The sequence below is a fragment of the Nerophis ophidion genome, linkage group LG09 (assembly GCF_033978795.1).
Source record: "Nerophis ophidion isolate RoL-2023_Sa linkage group LG09, RoL_Noph_v1.0, whole genome shotgun sequence".
NCBI lineage: Eukaryota > Metazoa > Chordata > Actinopteri > Syngnathiformes > Syngnathidae > Nerophis > Nerophis ophidion.
The window spans coordinates 75,662,350-75,684,711 of NC_084619.1; the positions used below are offsets into that span (position 1 = coordinate 75,662,350).

Genomic DNA, 22,362 nt, shown 5'->3' on the forward strand with positions numbered 1-22,362 from the left:
CGCCTGTCGATCTCACCATCCACTCTTCCCTCACTCGTGAACAAGACTCCTAGGTACTTGAACTCCTCCACCTGGGGCAGGGTCTCCTCCCCAACCCGGAGATGGCTTCATCAAGCCCCGAGGGGAAATTAAGTTTTCAGCACAATCCCATTCAAAAGCAGACAAACATTACAGGGAGACAGAACAGGATCGCTGACCGGTCGACCAACTTCCGAGGCCCCTTACAAAAAAGGTGAGAAAACAGGTAAACACTGCGTAATAAACTGCAAGAGGAATCATAAGAAACTAAGCCAGGGGTAGGGAACCTATGGCTCTAGAGCCAGATGTGGCTCTTTTGATGACTGCATCTGGCTCTCAGATACATCTTAGCTGACACTACTTAACACAATAAGTAATTAATAATTAGGATGGTAATCACATTGTTAAAAATAACGTTCAAATTATAAAACATTCTCATGCATTTTAATCCAACCATCCGTTTTCTACCGCACCTGTTCAAGATGTCGCATTAATGGTAAAAAGTAATATATTTATTATTGGTTAAATTTAAAATAACAATGTTATTAAAAAGAGTAAGAGACTTATTATACTCTAAAAATGTTGGTCTTGTCAAGACCTGGACTGTGGTGTGGTTTGTTTTCCCGTGGTGCAAAGTGATTAAAACGGACATGGCGTAAAGGTAATGACATCTTTAATCTTAACTCCAAAATATTACAAAAACAAAGGGTATAAACAAAAGGCGCTCTCAGAGGAGGTTAAAAACGTGGCTATGAAAACTAAAACTCGCACAATGGGAGAACTATGAACATAAAATAAAACTGACAAACTATCGCATGAAAAACTTACTTGGACCGAGAGAGCATGGATCATCGGCATGGATAACATAGGTGTGTAGGAGGTGATAGAGGGTCAGTAGAAGGTGATGTCACCAGGCTGACTGCCTGGCAACTGCAGGCTCAAATGGTGACGTGGTGATTGATAACAGGTACATGAGTTCAAGTGAATCAGGTGTGTGAGTCCTGAAAACAGGTGAACTGATTGGTAGTCATGGAAACAAAAACAAACCAGGGTGCGCAAAAACAGGAACTAATGGAGTCAAAAACAAAACAGAACATAACTAAACAGAACATGATCACAAAAAAAATGACAGGTCTTACTTAAAAATGCACGCATTTAGTTGTATTCAGTGTTTAAAAAATATTATACGGCTCTCACGGAAATACATTTTAAACTATTTGGCTTTCATGGCTCTCTCAACCAAAAAGGTTCCCGACCCCTGAACTAAGCTAATGCACTAGTCATACCAAAGACTATAAAAATGGGACCTATTACCTGTCTGCCTGGCACTCAGCATTGAGGGTTGGGATTAGGGTTTAAATCACTAAAAATGATTCCCGGGCGCGACACACCTCACAATTTACAACAAAAATGCTGTCATGGATGAATATAATACACATGAAGTTGATCTGTCGAACATAGTGTCCACCTTATTGACCGTGTGAGCAGCTTTGATTGCTCCAAAGCCACTTTTTAACTTCAATTGTAAATGAAGAGTAATCTGTTAAACTTTTCAAGTTTGTTGTGAGGTGGTTCCATTCCTTTGTGGCTTTATATGAAAAGGCTGATTGTGCAAAAGATGTTTTACATCTGGGTACGCTACACTGCCCCCTGGTGGAGGCTGCTGTGTTTCTAGTTGTCACAGCTGATGTAAACTGGACAAAGTGCTTAAGTGGCGCTGGTGTTAGTGTTATTTAGGATTTGATGGGCCATTCGTATTGATGCTAATCTAAGTTTAACAATCTATATTTTTGGAGAACTAAACAGTGATGGTCATTTTGTGGTTTGCGGTCGGTCAAAGATTTTGAGCGATTGTTTGTGCAAAGTTTCTAATGGCCTCAAAGTCATTCTCCTTGCCTGCGACCTACATTTTACACAATAATAAAAACGAGACATAATCATTGCATTAAAATAATTTTGAGCGGCCTCCAGTGTGAATTCCTGATAGAATTGAACGTTTTTATGTTGTATTTAAGACAGGTGTTGGGTCTAAAATGACACCCAGGTAACAATATTCACTAACATTTTGTATTATTTCCTTATTAGCTGTTATATTTGGAAACAATGACATTTTATATTTGTTTACAAAATACACTGTTGCCGTTTTCTTAATGTTTAATGTAAGACATTATCAGATCATTCTCGGGTAATGTAAACAAATATAAACATAGTCATGCTAACACTGACTTATGAACTGATGTCCGTTTGTTTTTGTTTGCACTAACGCTTCACATAATGCACTCCAAATACAAACAAGAGTGCTATATTCTATTTCCCGACCTTGTTCGTAATGAAACATTAATGAGACTCATTAAGTTCTCCTTGTAAAGTTTCTTAACATCGAGATGATCATTTGGCACTTGAAAGCCGACACATGTTGAAAAGTAGTCTAAGTAGTCCTCACCTCGGAGATTAGGCCGGAAGATGATTCCCCGTAAATAAAAATACATTCCCCGCAAATTACTTGAGTCTTTTCCGACTGCTTTATTTCCTTAGAGGCAACATCCATCCAGATGAGAGGCAAGCTCGGTTGAAAAGGGGCTTTTTTCAGTCGTGACATACTGTAATAATTCAAAATTAATGTCTCTTTCCCCCCACAGTGTATTACCTCCTTAAAATAAAATGCTGAAGTGCATATTGTCGGTAGAATTGTACTATAAATTTTGATCTAACAAATACGTTTTGGACCTTAATGTAGCCCATTTAACATGAAATAATTGTCACATGCGGGGGTTTGTTCCCCCGGGATGCAAACGGACCACTCCGGACGGGACGTGCAGGTAGGAACATGATTTATTCTGAAAAACTCCAACAAGTACCAAAACAGAAAACAAGCTGACGGGATGCACACACTCGAAGCTAAGGCTACTCTTAGCATAGGCAAAACCCAATGAATACTCACGTAACTTGTTGCACGAAGCAAACAATGAAACCAGGCCGACTGGCCGGCAAAGGCAGGCTTAAATAGTCCCTCTGATTGGTGCTCGGAAAACATGTGAGCATCCCGAGCACCAATCAGAGACGGGTAGAAACAATAAGCACCCATGGTAACTAAAAACAAACAAGGGTGCACAAAAACAGGAACTGAGGAAGTCCAAAACTAACAGAATATAACAAAAACAATAATACGATAAAAGAATACTTAAAAATAAATAGTAAATGCAATATACAGTAGAAAGAAAATGCATAGGGCCGCATTCATCACGGTTTACCTGACACATGAAACATGACGAATTGACGGTGTGTACTATCCACTTTAACCGCCAGATTGCGGTAGAGGGTTGAATATCTTAAAATGTGTTTTGTGGCAAATCTATGAATCTTAAAGCAAAACATGTTTTTTAAGACAGCATTGAAAAAACACGCTAATACTATTCAGTACTGGTATGGATTCCCAAGTACCGTATCAAATAACATGTGAAAGGTACTCTTTTACATTTAAAATTGTTATTTGAAAAATCCCAATTTAATGGTGGACTCCAATTTTTTTAATGGAAATTCATACTTTAGGTGTAGTAGCAATAATCAGAACAATACGTTTTTTTTGTGCAAATGGCACCTAATCAATATCAATCAAGGTGTATTTATGTAGCCCTGAATCACACGTGTCTCAAAAGGCTGCACAAGCCTCAACGACATCCTCGGTTCTTTCAAACCGTGGACTTTGGGGTTTGTTGTTTTCCCGAGGTAAAGGAAAATTGGCGCGAGCAAGGCGTGAATGTAAGTACATATCTTTATTATACTAACAAACTACAAACAAAAGGTGCGCACAATGGCGGAGAAAAAACTTGCTTAATGAAAAACAACAGACTAGCACAAAAGCAATTAACTATGAACAATAAACAAAAACTTACTTGGCATGAATAACAAAAAAAATTACTTTGAACGAAACGAGAACAGGACATGGATCGTTGTATTTGGGATCTGCATACAGCCTGATAAATTGCACGCGTCCGCCATTGTAGTCCGTGGGGACACCATAGTCGATAAACATCCGCTTTTTATAGCTCGGGGCGGTATAGCTCGTATGGTAGAGTGTCTGTGCTAGCAACTTGAGGGTTCCGGGTTCGATCCCCGCTTCCGCCATCCTAGTCTCTGCCTTTGTGTCCTTGGGCAAGACACGATACCCACCTTCTCCCGGTGCCACCCACACTGGTTTACATGTAACTTAGATATTGGGTTTTCACTATGTAAAGCGCTTTGAGTTACTAGAGAAAAGTGCTTTATAAATATAATTCACTTCACTTTTTCTCTATCTTCTTGTTATGGGACATTCATCCTCCGTTGTTGCCATTTCTAGTATAAAGTAGTGTAAAGTTCTTACTTATATCTATCAGTAAACTTGCCATGAAAGCGCTAAAGCATACCGGTGTAGTGACTTTACATTATTCACCCAAGGAACTTTAGTTATTAGAGAGTTCCGGTCGGACGTTTTTCCATGGGACACATTCCCGGGCGTTGTTGTTAAACTAGTGAGCCACGGATGAAGAGATACTGCTCCGTTATTGATTGAAGTAAAGTCTGAATGTCATTAAAACAGTTAGCGCCATATTTTGACACTTCTTCCACCCCCGTCCTTGCACGCTACACCGCTACAACAAAGATGACGGGGAGAAGATGGTGTCAAAGTGGAGGCACGTGCATAAGACCGCCCACAAAACGGAAGATATCGTCAGAAAGCGACTTGAAGATGATGTGTAAAACATCATCCATGCAACATTTTGACCAAAGAACCACAATTACATGTTATGTAGACCGCAAAGAAGTATTTTGCATTTAGAAAAAATATATTATATGCCCCCTTTAATGCGCCTTATAACCCGGTCCCCATTTGGTATGAAAATAGACCTGACTAGACCCGCTCATCGGCAGGGCGCCTTATAGTCCGGGGGCGCCCCATGGTCCGGAAAATACGGTATATATATATTTTTTTTTTCCATTTAAAAAAAAAAAAAAAAACATTTAGCGTATTGCATCCTGGAGTTGAAAAAGCTTCCATATGCTGGAAATAAATCAAGTCATGATTGAATTACATAAACTGTGTTTGTGCCAACTGTAATCAGTGATGCCTTTAGAAAATTCTCCTGGCATAAATCAAGGATGAAAGGTGTCGTCGTCCCAACACACACACACACACACACACACACACACACACACACACACACACACACACATATTCGTGTATTTTCGACCTTCTTGAGACCTGAGAAAAATGCCTACCTCTTTAGGTCCACCCTTTCTAGATATACAACTGTTTGTATTTACAACATTAATAATATATACATACTATACGGATATAAAAAAAATGTTTTGTGAAAAATAAGTTGGCCAAAGGGGGTGCATTTCAATTTCTTACACACACTTGTTATTACATATGTTGGACAGAGCGGGAGCATTTCAATGTTTATACCCACTTGTTATTTCATATGTTGACCAGAGGGGGAGCACTTTTTAAAACCGATACACACTCAATTCCCCTTCTTTTTGGGACCACCCTAATTTTGATAGATATCACCACCAGTAGTGCAAATTAGTTCTCTATTTTTTTGTCTTTGCATTGTGCTTAAGGCCGGTGACAAAGGAGTCACGGACCACGGGTGGCCCCTGTTCTTCAGTTTGGGCAACCCAGCTGTAGAAGCTAACTGTTAATGTCCACTATAGTCTTAGTACCGTAGTGTATTTGTTCATCCTATGGTCACATGTGGGACGCGGGTTGTCTTACGTCAGCACCGGAAGTCGTAAAATCCGCTTTTGACCTGGCGGGTGTTTTCGGGGATGAATAGGGAAGTCCTTCTTTAGTTGTGATCTTGTTTTATCATATATTGCTGCCTTTGCACCTGTCAGTGTTTATTTATGTATGCACATTAAATCAACAAAAAAATCCTGACTTTGGAGCAATGTTCACTGACTATAGTATTTGGATCTCTATTAGCTAATAATGGTTTTCCGTATTGGGACCATGATTTCGGTTCTCATATGGACGGTACTTTTCCTTGTTGATGTCTCAAGAATGGTAGAAATACAAGAAAACCCATGCACACACACACACACACATGCTGGTTATCATTTGGAATGGGGACCAAGTTTTTGATCGTGACTTGTGGGGACCACCCTTTCTACAGGTTGTGGAGGCATAAAAAATGTGGTAAAATGTCCACTGGCCAGTTAGCTCATACACGTCTTTAAATCTCTGGATTGATGGAGTAATGTGCTGATCGCACTTACTGGGGACCCTGGGGAAAAATAGTTAATATGGTTCATGGGGACCAAATTTCAATAATTTTGCATAATTCACACTTATTTGTACGTGACTACTGAGGACCTTTTAAAAAAACAAGTTCAAATTAGCTTAAAAATCACTTAAGCATGTTCAGAATGGATCTGACTATCATTTAAAAAGATTTCCCTTTAGCGGACCTGTTTTTCGGTCTCCGTACCGTCAGAGGTCCCCTAAAGGTGACTGTGTAAACAGAGCGATGTCCCCATTAAGTCGGAATTGCCAGAACACACACACACACACACACACACACACACACACACACACACACACACACACACACACGCACACAGTGTGTTTGTGTGTCTGCACTTCATCGATCCCCTCCATGTCTTAACGTCATATTTCTTTCATGTCATCACGGCAGGTTTGCGCCCGTCAGCGAGCTGGCGCCGCCGGGTACACCTGTGGGGACCATTCTAGCTGCCGCCATCAACCAGACCATCTACTACTCCATCGTGGCGGGAAATGATTTAGGTACGTTTTGATTGTGGCTGTCGTGGCTGTGATTTAACGTCCTGCTTTCAGAGCCTGACAAAAAAACACACCTTTAGATTCATAATAAGAAAGCCTTTGCATGGGAAAATAAAAGGTTGAAAGACATGCCGTAGTCGTGATGTGTCGAAATGCACTCAGCGAGGTAAGTGGATCCAAGTTCTGCAAAATGCTTTTAGATTCATTTATTTATTTCTTTATTTTTGTCTTCATCCCATATGCAGAGTCACCACCAAAGCAGAAAGTTCCAGATGGCCGTGACTTAGTGTCAGCACTTAAATGTACCGCCGAGTGTTCAGACGTAGTACTGTTTGTCCTTTTGCTGGTCCTGAGGTACTCGGTGACATATTTGCAATCACAGACTGCTCGTCGCACTTGTTGGCAAAGTCTGCAGAGCATAATTAGTCCCTGAGAGAGACTAGTGCCACCCGGCAGGTGTGAGTTTGTTGTTTTTTTGTTTTTTTTGTTACATGAAGAAGAAGGCCAAGCTCATGCAAGTTTTATGAGGAAACAAAACCTAGTTGTCAGTGCTGAGGAGATGTAATTAGTCTTCTGTTGTTCAAAAGGCCGTCTAATATCGCCGTACACCATCGCTACTCGCATGCGCAGAAAGTACGTCACTTCCTCTTTTGCCATTTTTTATACGAGGGAGCTGCCGGACCGTCGCTTGCTGTGATATTTGAATGTTTTATTCATGTTTTGTATGAGAAGGAAACGCTGACATAGAAGAAAAAGAGAACAATAATGTGAAAATGAACAAGGGGTAGATGGTTGGTGAACGACTTTTTAAATGACCAAGTCGAGGTGATCGACCTCATCTTCATACAAATACATATATATATATACATGTGTATGTACAGTATATATATATATATATATATGTATATATATATATATAAAATATACAGGACTGTCTCAGAAAATTAGAATATTGTGATAAAGTCCTTTATTTTCTGTAATGCAACTAAAAACCATGAAAATGTTATACATTCTGGATTCATTACCCATCCACTGAAATATTGCAAGCCTTTCATTATTTTAATATTGCGGATTATGGCATACAGCTTAAGAAAACTCAAAAATCCCATCTCAAAAAATTTGAATATTTCCTCACACCAAGTAAAAAAAAAAAGATTTATAACAGCAAAACAAAATCAAATATTTGAAAATGTCAATTAACGCACTCAGTACTTGGTTGGGAATCCTTTTGCACGGATTACTACATCAATGCAGCGTGGCATGGAGGCAATCGACCTGTGGCATTGCTGAGGTGTTATGGATGCCCAGGATGCTTCAATAGCGGCCTTTAGCTCATTTGCATTATTGGGTCTGGTGTCTTTCAGCTTTTTCTTCACAATCACCCACAAATTCTCTATGAGGTTCAGGTCAGGGGAGTTGGCAGGCCAATGGAGGACAGTAATGCCATGGTCAGTACACCAGTTACTGCTGGTTTTGGCACTGTGGACAGGTGCCGGATCATGCTGGAAAATGAAATCATCATCTCCATTGTAGGTAAAAAGCTATCTAATGCTTAAACCAAAAATAACAGAAGGTGAGAGCTGCTAAGAAAAGGCATTGAAGCTTAGGGAAGGCTATGCAGAACAAACTTAAACTGAACCGGCTACAAAGTAAACAAAAACAGAATGCTGGACGACAGCAAAGACTTACTGTGGAGCACAGATGTCCATCCGAACATGACATGACATTCAACAATGTCCCCACAAAGAAGGATAGCAACAACTTAAATAGTCCTGATCGCTAAAACAAAGTAGATGCGGTGGGACTGGCGTTTGAGGAAGACATGAAACTGCTCCAGGAAAATAGCAAAAAAGGAGACAAAACCACCAAAATAGGAGGGCAAGACAAGAACTAAAACACTACACACATGAAAAAAGCAAAAAAGTCCAAATAAATCAGGGTGTGCTGCGTCAGGTGGTGACAGTACACCGACTTTGAGACAAGAGCTATAGTGATACATGCTTGGTTAGGCTTTCAAGTCTGTGACAGACTTCTGCCACTGTCGTGTGGGTTCCTTGGACCATCAAGGAAGGACATTGCTTTGCAGGTTTGACTCTTGTTTATTGTTCCATAACACAAGCTTTGTCTTTTGGTCGGATCGCTTTTCAGCTGCTCCTCTCCCGCTCGCTCCTCGTTCGCTTTCAGTCGGCTGCGTCTTCGGCTCCCTCTTGGTCTTTTTCGCTCGTCAGGTTCTGCTGCTGGTTCTCCTGCTCCTTCTGCCATGATCCTTACTCCTTCTCCCCTTTTATACAGCTGGAGGAGAAATGTCAATTGTGTGCCGGTGTACGATCTACGCACCTGAATTTGATTGCGGCGGCGTCGCTCCCGGCACGCCCCGCCTCTCCTCTCATCCAATTTTTCCGCCTCCTTGCCGCCATCTTGGGCAGGGCTGCAGCGTGCCCTGCCCAAGATGGCGGCCTGTCTGCTGCGCCTCCTCACAAAGTCATATCAACAATTGCGAATTTTTACTGTCAACTGAGTTTCGTTTTTTAGTGATTTCTGCTGGTGGTGTGCCTCTGGATTTTTTTCAATGAAAAAAAGAGTGCCTTGGCTCAAAAAAGGTTAAAAAACGGCAGGTGTAGGTGTAACAACCTTATATAAATCAATTTGCCCTCAATTGTATACCCAGTCTTAGGAGATCATTAGCAGTCCACATTATTTGATAGTCTAGGCCTAGTTTGCACATGCTATTTAGTACCTGTTATTTGGATCTTAGTAGACCAGACCCTTTGTCTCTGCCAATTGTCCTCATCAATATTTTGCTTAACATTGTGTGCACATAAGCTAAAATAAGAAGAAATATCAACACAGAAGTTAACCTGCCATCTCTAAACAGAGATGGTGTGACCTGTCTTGGAAATAACTACCTTTTTGTTACGCCTCGATGCGTGTTGGTTTCATGGCCTGGTTTTGTTTTGCTCACTTTCAGTCCGGCCTCTCACGCTCCGCTCATGTTTCCTTCCAGGTCATTTCCGTGTGAACAACAGAACTGGCGTCATCTCCACAGCGAAGCCGTTGGATTATGAAAATGTGACCGCTTATGTCCTGAGGGTGCAGGCTGACTCCCTGCTGGTGGTTATGTCCAACCTGCGCGTGCCTTCCAAAAGTAAGAAATGCTGGCCGGGGATTTTATGCTCTTATGTGAAGTGTGGGAGTGTGCTTAGTCAAATCTAGCTATTATGTTTACTGGCATGCATTTAGATCAGATGTTTCCAAACCATGGCCCGCCGACCTCTTCAATGTGGCGAGTTCAACAAACATTTTAATAGATGCTTATTTGGAGGCATGTTTTTGATATATACAAACCCTGTTTCCATAGGAGTTGGGAAATTGTGTTAGATGTAAATATAAACAGAATACAATGATTTGCAAATCCTTTTCAAGCCATATTCAGTTGAATATGCTACAAAGACAACATATTTCATGTTCAAACTCATAAACTTTATTTTTGTTCGTGCAAAAATAATTAACTTAGAATTTCATGGCTGCAACACATGCCGGTACTATTTACAGGCAGTATAGTACCGAATATGATTCATTAGTATTGCGGTACTACAAACCCTGTTTCCATATGAGTTGGGAAATGGTGTTAGATGTAAATATAAACAGAATACAATGATTTGCAAATCCTTTTCAAGCCATATTCAGTTGAATATGCTACAAAGACAACATATTTCATGTTCAAACTCATAAACTTTATTTTTGTGTGCAAATAATCATTAACTTTAGAATTTGATGCCAGCAACACGTGACAAAGAAGTTGGGAAAGGTGGCAATAAATACTGATAAAGTTGAGGAATGCTCATCAAACACTTATTTGGAACATCCCACAGGTGTGCAGGCTAATTGGGAACAGGTGGGTGCCATAATTGGCTATAAAAACAGCTTCCCAAAAAATGCTCAATCTTTCACAAGAAAGGATGGGGCGAGGTACACCCCTTTGTCCACAACTGCGTGAGCAAATAGTCAAACAGTTTAAGAACAACCTTTCTCAAAGTGACATTGCAAGAAATTTAGGGATTTCAACATCTACGCTCCATAATATCATCAAAAGGTTCAGAGAATCTGGAGAAATCACTCCACGTAAGCGGCATGGCCGGAAACCAACATTGAATGACCGTGACCTTCAATCCGTCATACGGCTCTATATCAAAAACCGACATCAATCTCTAAAGGATATCACCACATGGGCCATGGAACACTTCAGAAAACCACTGTCACTAAATACAGTTGGTCGCTACATCTGTAAGTGCAAGTTAAAGCTCTACTATGCAAAGTGAAAGCCATTTATCAACAACATCCAGAAACGCCGCAGGCTTCTCTGGGCCCGAGATCATCTAAGATGGACTGATGCAAAGTGGAAAAGTGTTCTGTGGTCTGACGAGTCCACATTTCAAATTGTTTTTGGAAATATTCGACATTGTGTCATCCGGACCAAAGGGGAAGCGAACCGTCCAGACTGTTATTGACGCAAAGTTAAAAAGCCAGCATCTGTGATGGTATGGGGGTGCATTAGTGCCCAAGGCATGGGTAACTTACACATCTGTGAAGGCACCATTAATGCTGAAAGGTACATACAGGTTTTGGAACAACATACGCTGCCATCCAAGCACCTTCTTTTTCATGGACGCCCCTGCTTATTTCAGCAAGACAATGCCAAGCCACATTCAGCACGTGTTACAACAGCGTGGCTTCGTACTAAAAGAGTGCGGGTACTTTCCTGGCCCGCCTGCAGTCCAGACCTGTCTTCCATGGAAAATGTATGGCGCATTATGAAGCGTAAAATAGGACAGCGGAGACCCCGGACTGTTGAAGGACTGAAGCTCTACATAAAACAGGAATGGGAAAGAATTCCACTTTCAAAGCTTCAACAATTAGTTTCCTCAGTTCCCAAACGTTTATTGAGTGTTGTTAAAAGAAAAGGTGATGTAACACAGTGGTGAACATGCCCTTTCCCAACTACTTTGGCACGTGTTGCAGCCATGAAATACTAAGTTAATTATTATATGCAAAAATGAATAAAGTTTATGAGTTTGAACATCAAATATGTTGTCTTTGTAGCATATTCAACTGAATATGGCTTGAAAATGATTTGCAAATCATTGTATTCTGTTTATATTTACATCTAACACAATTTCCCAACTCCTGTGGAAACGGGGTTTGTAGTTGATAATTTGTGAACAGTAAAATTAAATAAATAATAATAACTAAATAAATAAATCATGAGATTGACACCCCAGTAAAAAATACGGCAATAATATATAATTTCCCAAAAGTTGCAAATACATACAAAGGAGAGAAGTATGCGCAACTGCATGTCTTTTTAGAGATCTATTTTGTTATTTTGTTGGGATAACCGTCCACATTTCATGACAACAAATAAGTTATGTATTTGTTTTTCATATCTGCTCTCCGGCATGATTATCCGTAGCATCAAGCTAACGAGTTTAGACGCACAAATGAGGACTTTGTATTGCGTTTGTGGCAGCTGCTCCTCCAAACGCTGCCTTGATGATCACTCGCCAGTCAGCCTCCGCCCGCCATGCATACATATTGGCTCATTTTGACGTCACTTTTTGGGGGGCGGGGAGGTTAGAATTTAAATCATGCATGTTGACTCCCTGTGCTACCAATTTTGCCGGGAGTTTATTTCATTCCCGTCAGCCGTCAACATTTCCTGTCAGATTGTCTGAAGAATGCTGGATCCTTGAGGCTTGTTCTCCTTGATAGCCATATTTGAACTGGAACTGAACTACTTTCGCGTACGGGCGCAGTATGTAATAATAATGAAATGTTCCGAAGAAAGGCCTCCCGATGAATAATCAATGGCGCGAGCTGCATTCATGCCGGTCTCTTTGTTAGGCGCGCAAAATACAATGCAGGTAATATCTCCGCCATCCCACTCTCAAAAACACTCTTGCTTTCTTGATTTGTATCACAAAAAGGACATATTGTGCTCCTTCTCCTCATGACTGACTTAAAATTGAGTCCAAATTAGTTTTTATTTCACCTTGCGCTTCCTTTTTAACATGCATCTTGCCATAGTTGGACTGACACGGTCTCTCTTCTATGTAATTTACAATAAGGAAACATGTTTTATCCGAAAAGAGACTGGGGGCAGCAAAAAAAAAACAAGAACGCCTCAGCTTATTTTGGACTCTGTGAACACGTCACATCGAACGCATATGTCGCAACGAGACACGCTAAGCAAAACGAATTTCTCCTGACTTTACTTCTTGGTAGGATCATACATTTTCTAATAGAGGAGACTGAGGGCAGCAAGACAATAAAGCACTGCGGGCAACTGGACCCTGCATCAGTTAGAACGTGACATGCTAGCAAACAATGTGAGAGAAATATGTCCTTTTTGTATTTACAGTACTTAAATGGTAAGGAGACATATATATATATATATATATATATATATATACATATATATATATACTGTATATATATATAACTGAAAAGAGACCGAGGGCAGGAAGAAAACAGGGCACTGCATCAAAATGGACCCTGTAAGCACATCCCATCAAACGCATATGTCGGAACGAGACAGGCTAACAAACAATGAAGCAAAATTAATGCCTCCTGACTTTACTTGTCGTTAGGTTGACGAATTGGTTCTATGAAGAGACTGAGGGCAGCAAGACAATCAAGCACTGCAATTAACTGGACCCTGTATCAGTTCGAACAATAAATGCTAGCAAACAATGCAGGAAAATTAGGGTATTTTCTGTATTTACAGTACTTAAAATGGTAAGGAAACATATTTATATCCGAAAAGAGACTGAGGGCATGAAGAAAACAGGGCACTTCAGTAAAATGGACACTGTGAACACATCCCATCGAACGCATATGTCGGAACGAGACAGGCTAACAAACAATGAGGCAAAATTAATCCCTCCTGATTTTACTTCTCGGTAGGTGGACAAATTGGTTATTAGAGGAGACTGAGGGCAGCAAGACAATCAAGCACTGCAGTCAACTGCACCCTGCGTCAGTTAGAACGACACATGCTAGCAAACAATGTGAGAGAATGAGGGCCTTCTTGTATTAACAGTACTTGAATGGTAAGGAGACATATTTATATCCGAAAAGAGACCGAGGGCAGGAAGAAAACAGGGCACTGCAGCAAAATGGACCCTGTGAGCACATCCCATCAAACGCATATGTCGGAACGAGACAGGCTAACAAACAATGAAGCAAAATTAATGTCTCCTGACTTACTTGTCGTTAGGTTGACAAATTGGTTCTCTGAAAAGACTGAGGGCAGCAAGACAATCAAGCACTGCAGTCAACTGGAGCCTGCATCAGTTAGACCAATAAATGCTAGCAAACAATGCAGGAAAATTAGGGTATTTTCTGTATTTACAGTACTTAAAATGGTAAGGAAACATATTTATATCCGAAAAGAGACTGAGGGCATGAAGAAAACAGGGCACTTCAGTAAAATGGACACTGTGAACACATCCCATCGAACGCATATGTCGGAACGAGACAGGCTAACAGACAATGAGGCAAAATTAATCTCTCCTGATTTTACTTCTCGGTAGGTGGACAAATTGGTTATTAGAGGAGACTGAGGGCAGCAAGACAATCAAGCACTGCAGTCAACTGGACCCTGCGTCAGTTAAAATGACACATGCTAGCAAACAATGTGAGAGAATGAGGGCCTTCTTGTATTAACAGTACTTGAATGGTAAGGAGACATATTTATATCCGAAAAGAGACTGAGGGCAGGAAGAAAACAGGGCACTGCAGCAAAATGGACCCTGTGAGCACATCCCATCGAACGCATATGTCGGAATGAGACAGGCTAACAAACAATGAAGCAAAATTAATACCTCCTGACTTACTTTTCGGTATGTTGACAAATTCTATGAGGAGACTGAGGGCAGCAAGATAATGAAACACAGCAGCTATCTGCACCTTTTGGACACACTGCATTGAATGAATCAGTTAGAACTAGACATGCTAGAAAAAAATGTGGGAGAATGAGGGTCTTTCCTGTATTTACAGTACTTAAATGGAAAGGAGACATATTTATATCCGAAAAGAGACTGAGGGCAGGAAGAAAACAGGGCACTACGGAAAAATTGATTTTGTGGACACATTGCATTGAACACATCTGCTGCAAAAGGACACCAACATGAATGTATCCTGGCTTCACGTCTTGGTATGTCGGCAAATTGTATCCCAGAGGAGACTGAGGGCAGCAATAAAATGGATTATTGCCGGTAACTGGACACTGTGGGCACACTGCATTGAACTTAGTAGTTGGAACAAGAAATGCTAGCCAACAATGCGGGAGAATGAGAATCACTCCTATAATTTTTATACGGTAAGGAGACAAATTTTTGATATTCATGTCATGTTTGGATGTTCATGTTCAAGTCTTTGCTGTCGTCCAGCATTCTGGTTTTGTTTACTTCGTAGCCAGTTGGGTTTTAGTTTTCATTCTGCATATCCTTCCCTAAGCTTCAACGCCTTTTCTTGGGGGCACTTACCTTTTGTTGATTTTTGGTTTAAGCAATAGACGCCTTTTTACCTGCACCCTGCCTCCCGCTGTTTCTGACATCTACAAAGCAATTAGCTAACAGCCGCCACTTAAAGGACATAGCGCCACCTTGAAGGACATGAAGATGCACTTTGGCAACAGGACTTGATGTAGTCTCTGAGGGTCCGGGCAGGACCAGGAGCGCTACATCTGTTCTTGCTGGACTAAAAACCGGAGCTGCGTCATTTCCGACCAAAAAGCTTGCAGAAAAGCGAGTGGGAAACGGTGGATGTTTTCCGAGGAGGGAGAGAGAGAAAAGTGAGCAACATCCCTGCGGCTTCTTCCTCTCCGTCTCACAGCTTTAATCTGATGTGCGGTCTGCGTTTGTTCAATTCCCGTGGCCATGCCTGCGCTGCCATGCAACATGACTTTATACTTCTGCATGCCAGGAGGAGACAAATGGACCTTGACGCTCTTTCTTTCTTTCTTTCCTGGGCAAAGTTGTGCTGCTGTGCATTAAGGATGGAGGATTTCTGACTATCTTCTTTTCTGTTGCTCTATGTTGGACTATATCCAATTCTCTTCGGCCGTCGTTCATATTATTAACGCCATTTTCGGACTACAAGGCGCCTTATAACTCAGTGCACCTAATGCACGGAATAATTCTGGTTGTGCTTACCGAGCTCGAAGCTATTTTATTTGGTGCATAGTGAAATGATAGGTGTGACCAGTAGATGGCAGTCACACATAAGATATATGTGTAGACTGCACTTTGATGGCAGTCACTCATAAGAGATACATCTAGACTGCAATATGATGGCAGTCACACATAAGAGACACATGTAGGCTGTACTTTGATGGCAGTCACACATAAGAGATACATGTAGACTGCAATATGATGTCAGTCACACAAGGGATACATATAGACTGCAATATGATGGCAGTCACACATAAGAGATATGTGTAGACTGCACTATGATGGCGGACACACATAAGAGATATGTAAAGACTGCATAATGATGGCAGTCACACATAAGAGAAACATGTCGACTGCAATATGATGGCAGTCACACAAAAGGGATACATGTCAGTTGCAATATGATGGCAGTCACACATAAGAAACACATGTAGACTGTACTTTGATGGCAGTCACACATAAGAAACACATGTAGACTGTACTTTGATGGCAGTAACACATAAGAGATACATGTCGACTGCAATATGATGGCAGTCACACATAAGAGATACATGTCGACTGCAATATGATGGCAGTCACACATAAGAGATACGTGTAGTGTGTAATATGATGGCAGTCACACATAAGAGATACGTGTAGTGTGCAATATGATGGCAGTCACACATAATAGATACGTGTAGTATGTAATATGATGGCAGTCACACATAAGAGATACGTGTAGACTGCAATATGATGACAGTCACACATAAGAGATACATGTAAACTGCAATATGATGGCAGTCACACATAAGAGATATGTGTAGACTGCAATATGATGACAGTCACACATAAGAGATACGTGTAGACTGCAATATGATGGCAGTCACACATAAGAGATATGTGTAGACTGCAATATGATGACAGTCACACATAAGAGATACATGTAGACTACAATATGATGGCAGTCACGCATAAGAGGTATGTGTGGACTGCAATATGATGGCAGTCACACATAAGAGATATGTGTAGACTGCAATATGATGGCAGTCACACATAAGATATATGTGTAAACTGCAATATGATGGCAGTCACACATAAGAGACACATGTAGACTGCAATATGATGGCAGTCACACATAAGAGATACGTGTAGACTGCAATATGATGGCAGTCACGCATAAGAGATATGTGTAGACTGCAATATGATGGCAGTCACGCATAAGAGACACATGTAGACTACAGTATGATGGCAGTCACGCATAAGAGATATGTTTAGACTGCAATATGATGGCAGTCACACATAAGAGATACGTGTAGACTGCAATATGATGGCAGTCACGCATAAGAGACACATGTAGACTACAATATGATGGCAGTCACACATAAGAGATATGTGTAGACTGCAATATGATGGCAGTCACACATAAGAGATATGTGTAGACTGCAATATGATGGCAGTCACACATAAGAGATATGTGTAGACTGCAATATGATGGCAGTCACACATAAGAGATACGTGTAAACTGCAATATGATGGCAGTCACACATAAGAGATATGTGTAGACTGCAATATGATGACAGTCACACATAAGAGATATGTGTAGACTGCAATATGATGGCAGTCACACATAAGAGATATGTGTAGACTGCAATATGATGACAGTCACACATAAGAGATACATGTAGACTACAATATGATGGCAGTCACGCATAAGAGGTATGTGTAGACTGCAATATGATGGCAGTCACACATAAGAGATATGTGTAGACTGCAATATGATGGCAGTCACACATAAGATATATGTGTAGACTGCAATATGATGGCAGTCACAGATAAGAGACACATGTAGACTGCAATATGATGGCAGTCACACATAAGATACGTGTAGACTGCAATATGATGGCAGTCACGCATAAGAGATATGTGTAGACTGCAATATGATGGCAGTCACGCATAAGAGACACATGTAGACTACAGTATGATGGCAGTCACACATAAGAGATATTAGACTGCAATATGATGGCAGTCCCACATAAGAGATATGTGTAGACTGCAATATGATGACAGTCACGCATAAGAGACACATGTAGACTACAATATGATGGCAGTCACACATAAGAGATATGTGTAGACTGCAATATGATGGCAGTCACACATAAGAGACACAGTATGTGTAGACAGCATCATCAAAAATGTCATATGTTCCATTTAAAACATAGAACATTACACACAACGCTCAAAATTCTATCAATGTGTTTTAGTACCACTTTGGTAAGTTATGAAGCCACACCCCTTGATGGATTGTACTGTACTTCATCATAGGAGTATTATTATGGTGTGTGTATAAGGTAAACATAAAAGTATTATTATGCTGTGTGTATAATGTAAGACATATTATCTGGGGTTTTGTTTTGCAAAATTATGCAATAGGAACTTTTCTTACCTTCTGTACCTGCTGATCTGTATTTGGGATCTGCGTAAGTCCAGAAAATGTGCGCACCACCGCCTTTCTAGCCTTTTTTCCGCCCTATGGTCCGGAAAATACTGTATTTGTGTCTTTCAGTGATGTCACGGGTGAGTTGACACTTTTAGATGTAGAAAACTTCCCCCTGACTCCTCAAGCAATGAGATCATCTGGATGATGTCACTCAGACGTGTGCGTCCCTAGTGTTTGTTTTGATGAAGTGCAATTGTTGATTTCTTGTTTGTTTTTGTCTCTATATTGGGGGCAAAGGGAGAATCCAGACGAGGCTGCGTGTAATATTCTCATTGATCAAAAACCGAGCTGCCTCATTATTGACTTCTATTCTGTCAGATAAAACCAAACCACGCCGTCTCGTTAGAAACAAGCTGCGACTGAGACGAGGAGACACGGAATGAACAACTAAAAATGATCACTGAATTTACGATGACTTGTGCTACTTGCCTTCTTTGCAGTTTACCTGACACATAACACCTGACAAATTGGGACGTGCACACTAGACTCTCGCGGCAAGATGATTGTAGAGTGTTGACTACCTTGATACAGGTGTGGTCAAACGTTTTGACTGAGAGGGCAAAACAAAAATGGCAAAAACCCAACTACATGTAAAGTAATTATATATATATATATATATATATATATATATATATATATATATATATATATATATATATATATATATATATATATATATATATATATATATAGATTTATTTATGTATGTATATATGTATGTATGTATATATGTACTATTTTATATATATATATATATATATATATATATATATATATATATATATATATATATACACAGTTGTGATCAAAATTCTTCAACCCCCACACAATTTTGGTGTTTTAGCAAGTTGGACATTTATTCCGTATTTTGTTTATAGTCATATCAAATAAAGATGCATTAAATAGACAAATGCAACTTGAATTACAACATTATATTTTGTAACATACCAAACAGTGTCATTTCTCTTAATATCTCATTGACAAAATGATTCAAACCCTTGAAGATCATAACTCTTAAGAACAGAATTTGAATAAGGTCTTTTCAGTCAGGTGTTGAAAACACATGTAGATGTGATTAGAACCATAACGAGCAACAATTAAACTGATTGAAAAAGACTGTGACGCTCAGCTTCTTGTAGATGGTCAATGGTGTATTTGCAACATGGTGAAGTCCAGGGAGTGGTCAAAGAAGAAAGGATATGTGCGTACAGTGGTGAAAACCCCCCGGGTAACAGCTGAGGAACTACAACAGGACATTGCAGAGGGGGGAACGCAGGTGTCGTCCCAGTCAATGTAAGGCGCGCACTACGAGATGAAGGCCTCCATGCCAGAACTCCCAGGCGCACCCCACTTCTGACTACCAGGCACAAGAAAAAATATACTCCAGTATGCCAAAAATCATCTGGACACACCCCAAAGATTTTGGGAAACTGTTCTATGGAGTGATGAGACAAAAGTGGAACTCTTTGGGCCTATGAATCAACGTTATGTCTGGAGGAGAAAAAATGAATCTTACAAAGAGAAGAACACCTGGCCTACTGTTAAGCATGGTGGGGGGTCAATCATGCTCTGGGGCTGTTTCTCTGCCTCAGGTAGCGGGAATCTCCAGCGCGTTCAAGGTATTATGAATTCTATTTGCTAGCAGGATATATTAGCTGCAAATGTCATGAAGTCAGTGAGGAAGCTGAGGCTTGGGAGACGTTGGACCTTCCAACAGGACAAGGATCCCAAGCAGACCTCCAAATCAACATCAGAAGAAGGGCTGGAAGACTCTGGAGTGGCCAGACCTAAATCCTCTAGAAAAGCTGTGGTGGGACTTGAAGAAGGCAGTTGCAGCACACAAGTCCAAGAATATGAATGAACTGGAGGCCTTTGCCCAAGAGGAATGGGCTCAAATACTGGAGATGCTTGCAAGAAGCTGATGTATCACCTTTGAAGGATGTCATTACTGTTCTACTAAGTACTAAAGATGCATGGAACTTTGAAGGATGTCATTACTGTTCTACTAAGTACTGAAGATGCATGGAACTTTGAAGGATGTCATTACTGTTCTACTAAGTACTAAAGATGCATGGAACTTTGAAGGATGTCAGTACTGTTCTACTAAGTACTAAAGATGCATGGAACTTTGAAGGATGTCATTACTGTTCTACTAAGTACTAAAGATGCATGGAACTTTGAAGGATGTCATTACTGTTCTACTAAGTACTAAAGATGCATGGAACTTTGAAGGATGTCATTACTGTTCTACTAAGTACTAAAGGTGCATGGAACTTTGAAGGATGTCATTACTGTTCTACTAAGTACTAAAGGTGCATGGAACTTTGAAGGATGTCATTACTGTTCTACTAAGTACTAAAGATGCATGGAACTTTGAAGGATGTCATTACTGTTCTACTAAGTACTAAAGATGCATGGAACTTTGAAGGATGTCATTACTGTTCTACTAAGTACTAAAGATGCATGGAACTTTGAAGGATGTCATTACTGTTCTACTAAGTACTAAAGATGCATGGAACTTTGAAGGATGTCATTACTGTTCTACTAAGTACTAAAGATGCATGGAACTTTGAAGGATGTCATTACTGTTCTACTAAGTACTAAAGATGCATGGAACTCTGAAGGATGTCATTACTGTTCTACTAAGTACTAAAGATGCATGGAACTTTGAAGGATGTCATTACTGTTCTACTAAGTACTAAAGATGCATGGAACTTTGAAGGATGTCATTACTGTTCTACTAAGTACTAAAGATGCATGGAACTTTGAAGGATGTCATTACTGTTCTACTAAGTACTAAAGATGCATGGAACTTTGAAGGATGTCATTACTGTTCTACTAAGTACTAAAGATGCATGGAACTTTGAAGGATGTCATTACTGTTCTACTAAGTACTAAAGATGCATGGAACTTTGAAGGATGTCATTACTGTTCTACTAAGTACTAAAGATGCATGGAACTTTGAAGGATGTCATTACTGTTCTACTAAGTACTAAAGATGCATGGAACTTTGAAGGATGTCATTACTGTTCTACTAAGTACTAAAGATGCATGGAACTTTGAAGGATGTCATTACTGTTCTACTAAGTACTAAAGATGCATGGAACTTTGAAGGATGTCATTACTGTTCTACTAAGTACTAAAGATGCATGGAACTTTGAAGGATGTCATTACTGTTCTACTAAGTACTAAAGATGCATGGAACTTTGAAGGATGTCATTACTGTTCTACTAAGTACTAAAGATGCATGGAACTTTGAAGGATGTCATTACTGTTCTACTAAGTACTAAAGATGCATGGAACTTTGAAGGATGTCATTACTGTTCTACTAAGTACTAAAGATGCATGGAACTTTGAAGGATGTCATTACTGTTCTACTAAGTACTAAAGATGCATGGAACTTTGAAGGATGTCATTACTGTTCTACTAAGTACTAAAGATGCATGGAACTTTGAAGGATGTCATTACTGTTCTACTAAGTACTAAAGATGCATGGAACCTTGAAGGATGTCATTACTGTTCTACTAAGTACTAAAGATGCATGGAACTTTGAAGGATGTCATTACTGTTCTACTAAGTACTAAAGATGCATGGAACTTTGAAGGATGTCATTACTGTTCTACTAAGTACTAAAGATGCATGGAACTTTGGAGGATGTCATTACTGTTCTACTAAGTACTAAAGATGCATGGAACTTTGAAGGATGTCATTACTGTTCTACTAAGTACTAAAGATGCATGGAACTTTGAAGGATGTCATTACTGTTCTACTAAGTACTAAAGATGCATGGAACTTTGAAGGATGTCATTACTGTTCTACTAAGTACTAAAGATGCATGGAACTTT

At 40.1% G+C, this 22,362-nt stretch overlaps 1 protein-coding gene across 5 annotated transcripts in view; it reads left to right on the forward strand.

The window, feature by feature from the left end:
• pcdh15a (protocadherin-related 15a) overlaps nucleotides 1–22,362 on the forward strand; it is a 564,893-nt gene that overhangs the window by 475,249 nt on the left and 67,282 nt on the right. For all 5 annotated transcript variants that reach the window (XM_061911787.1, XM_061911785.1, XM_061911784.1 and 2 more), the window contains 2 exons: nucleotides 6,702–6,811; nucleotides 9,813–9,953. In XM_061911787.1, the coding sequence (XP_061767771.1) occupies nucleotides 6,702–6,811; nucleotides 9,813–9,953 (251 nt within the window). The remainder of the gene's footprint in view (nucleotides 1–6,701; nucleotides 6,812–9,812; nucleotides 9,954–22,362) is intronic.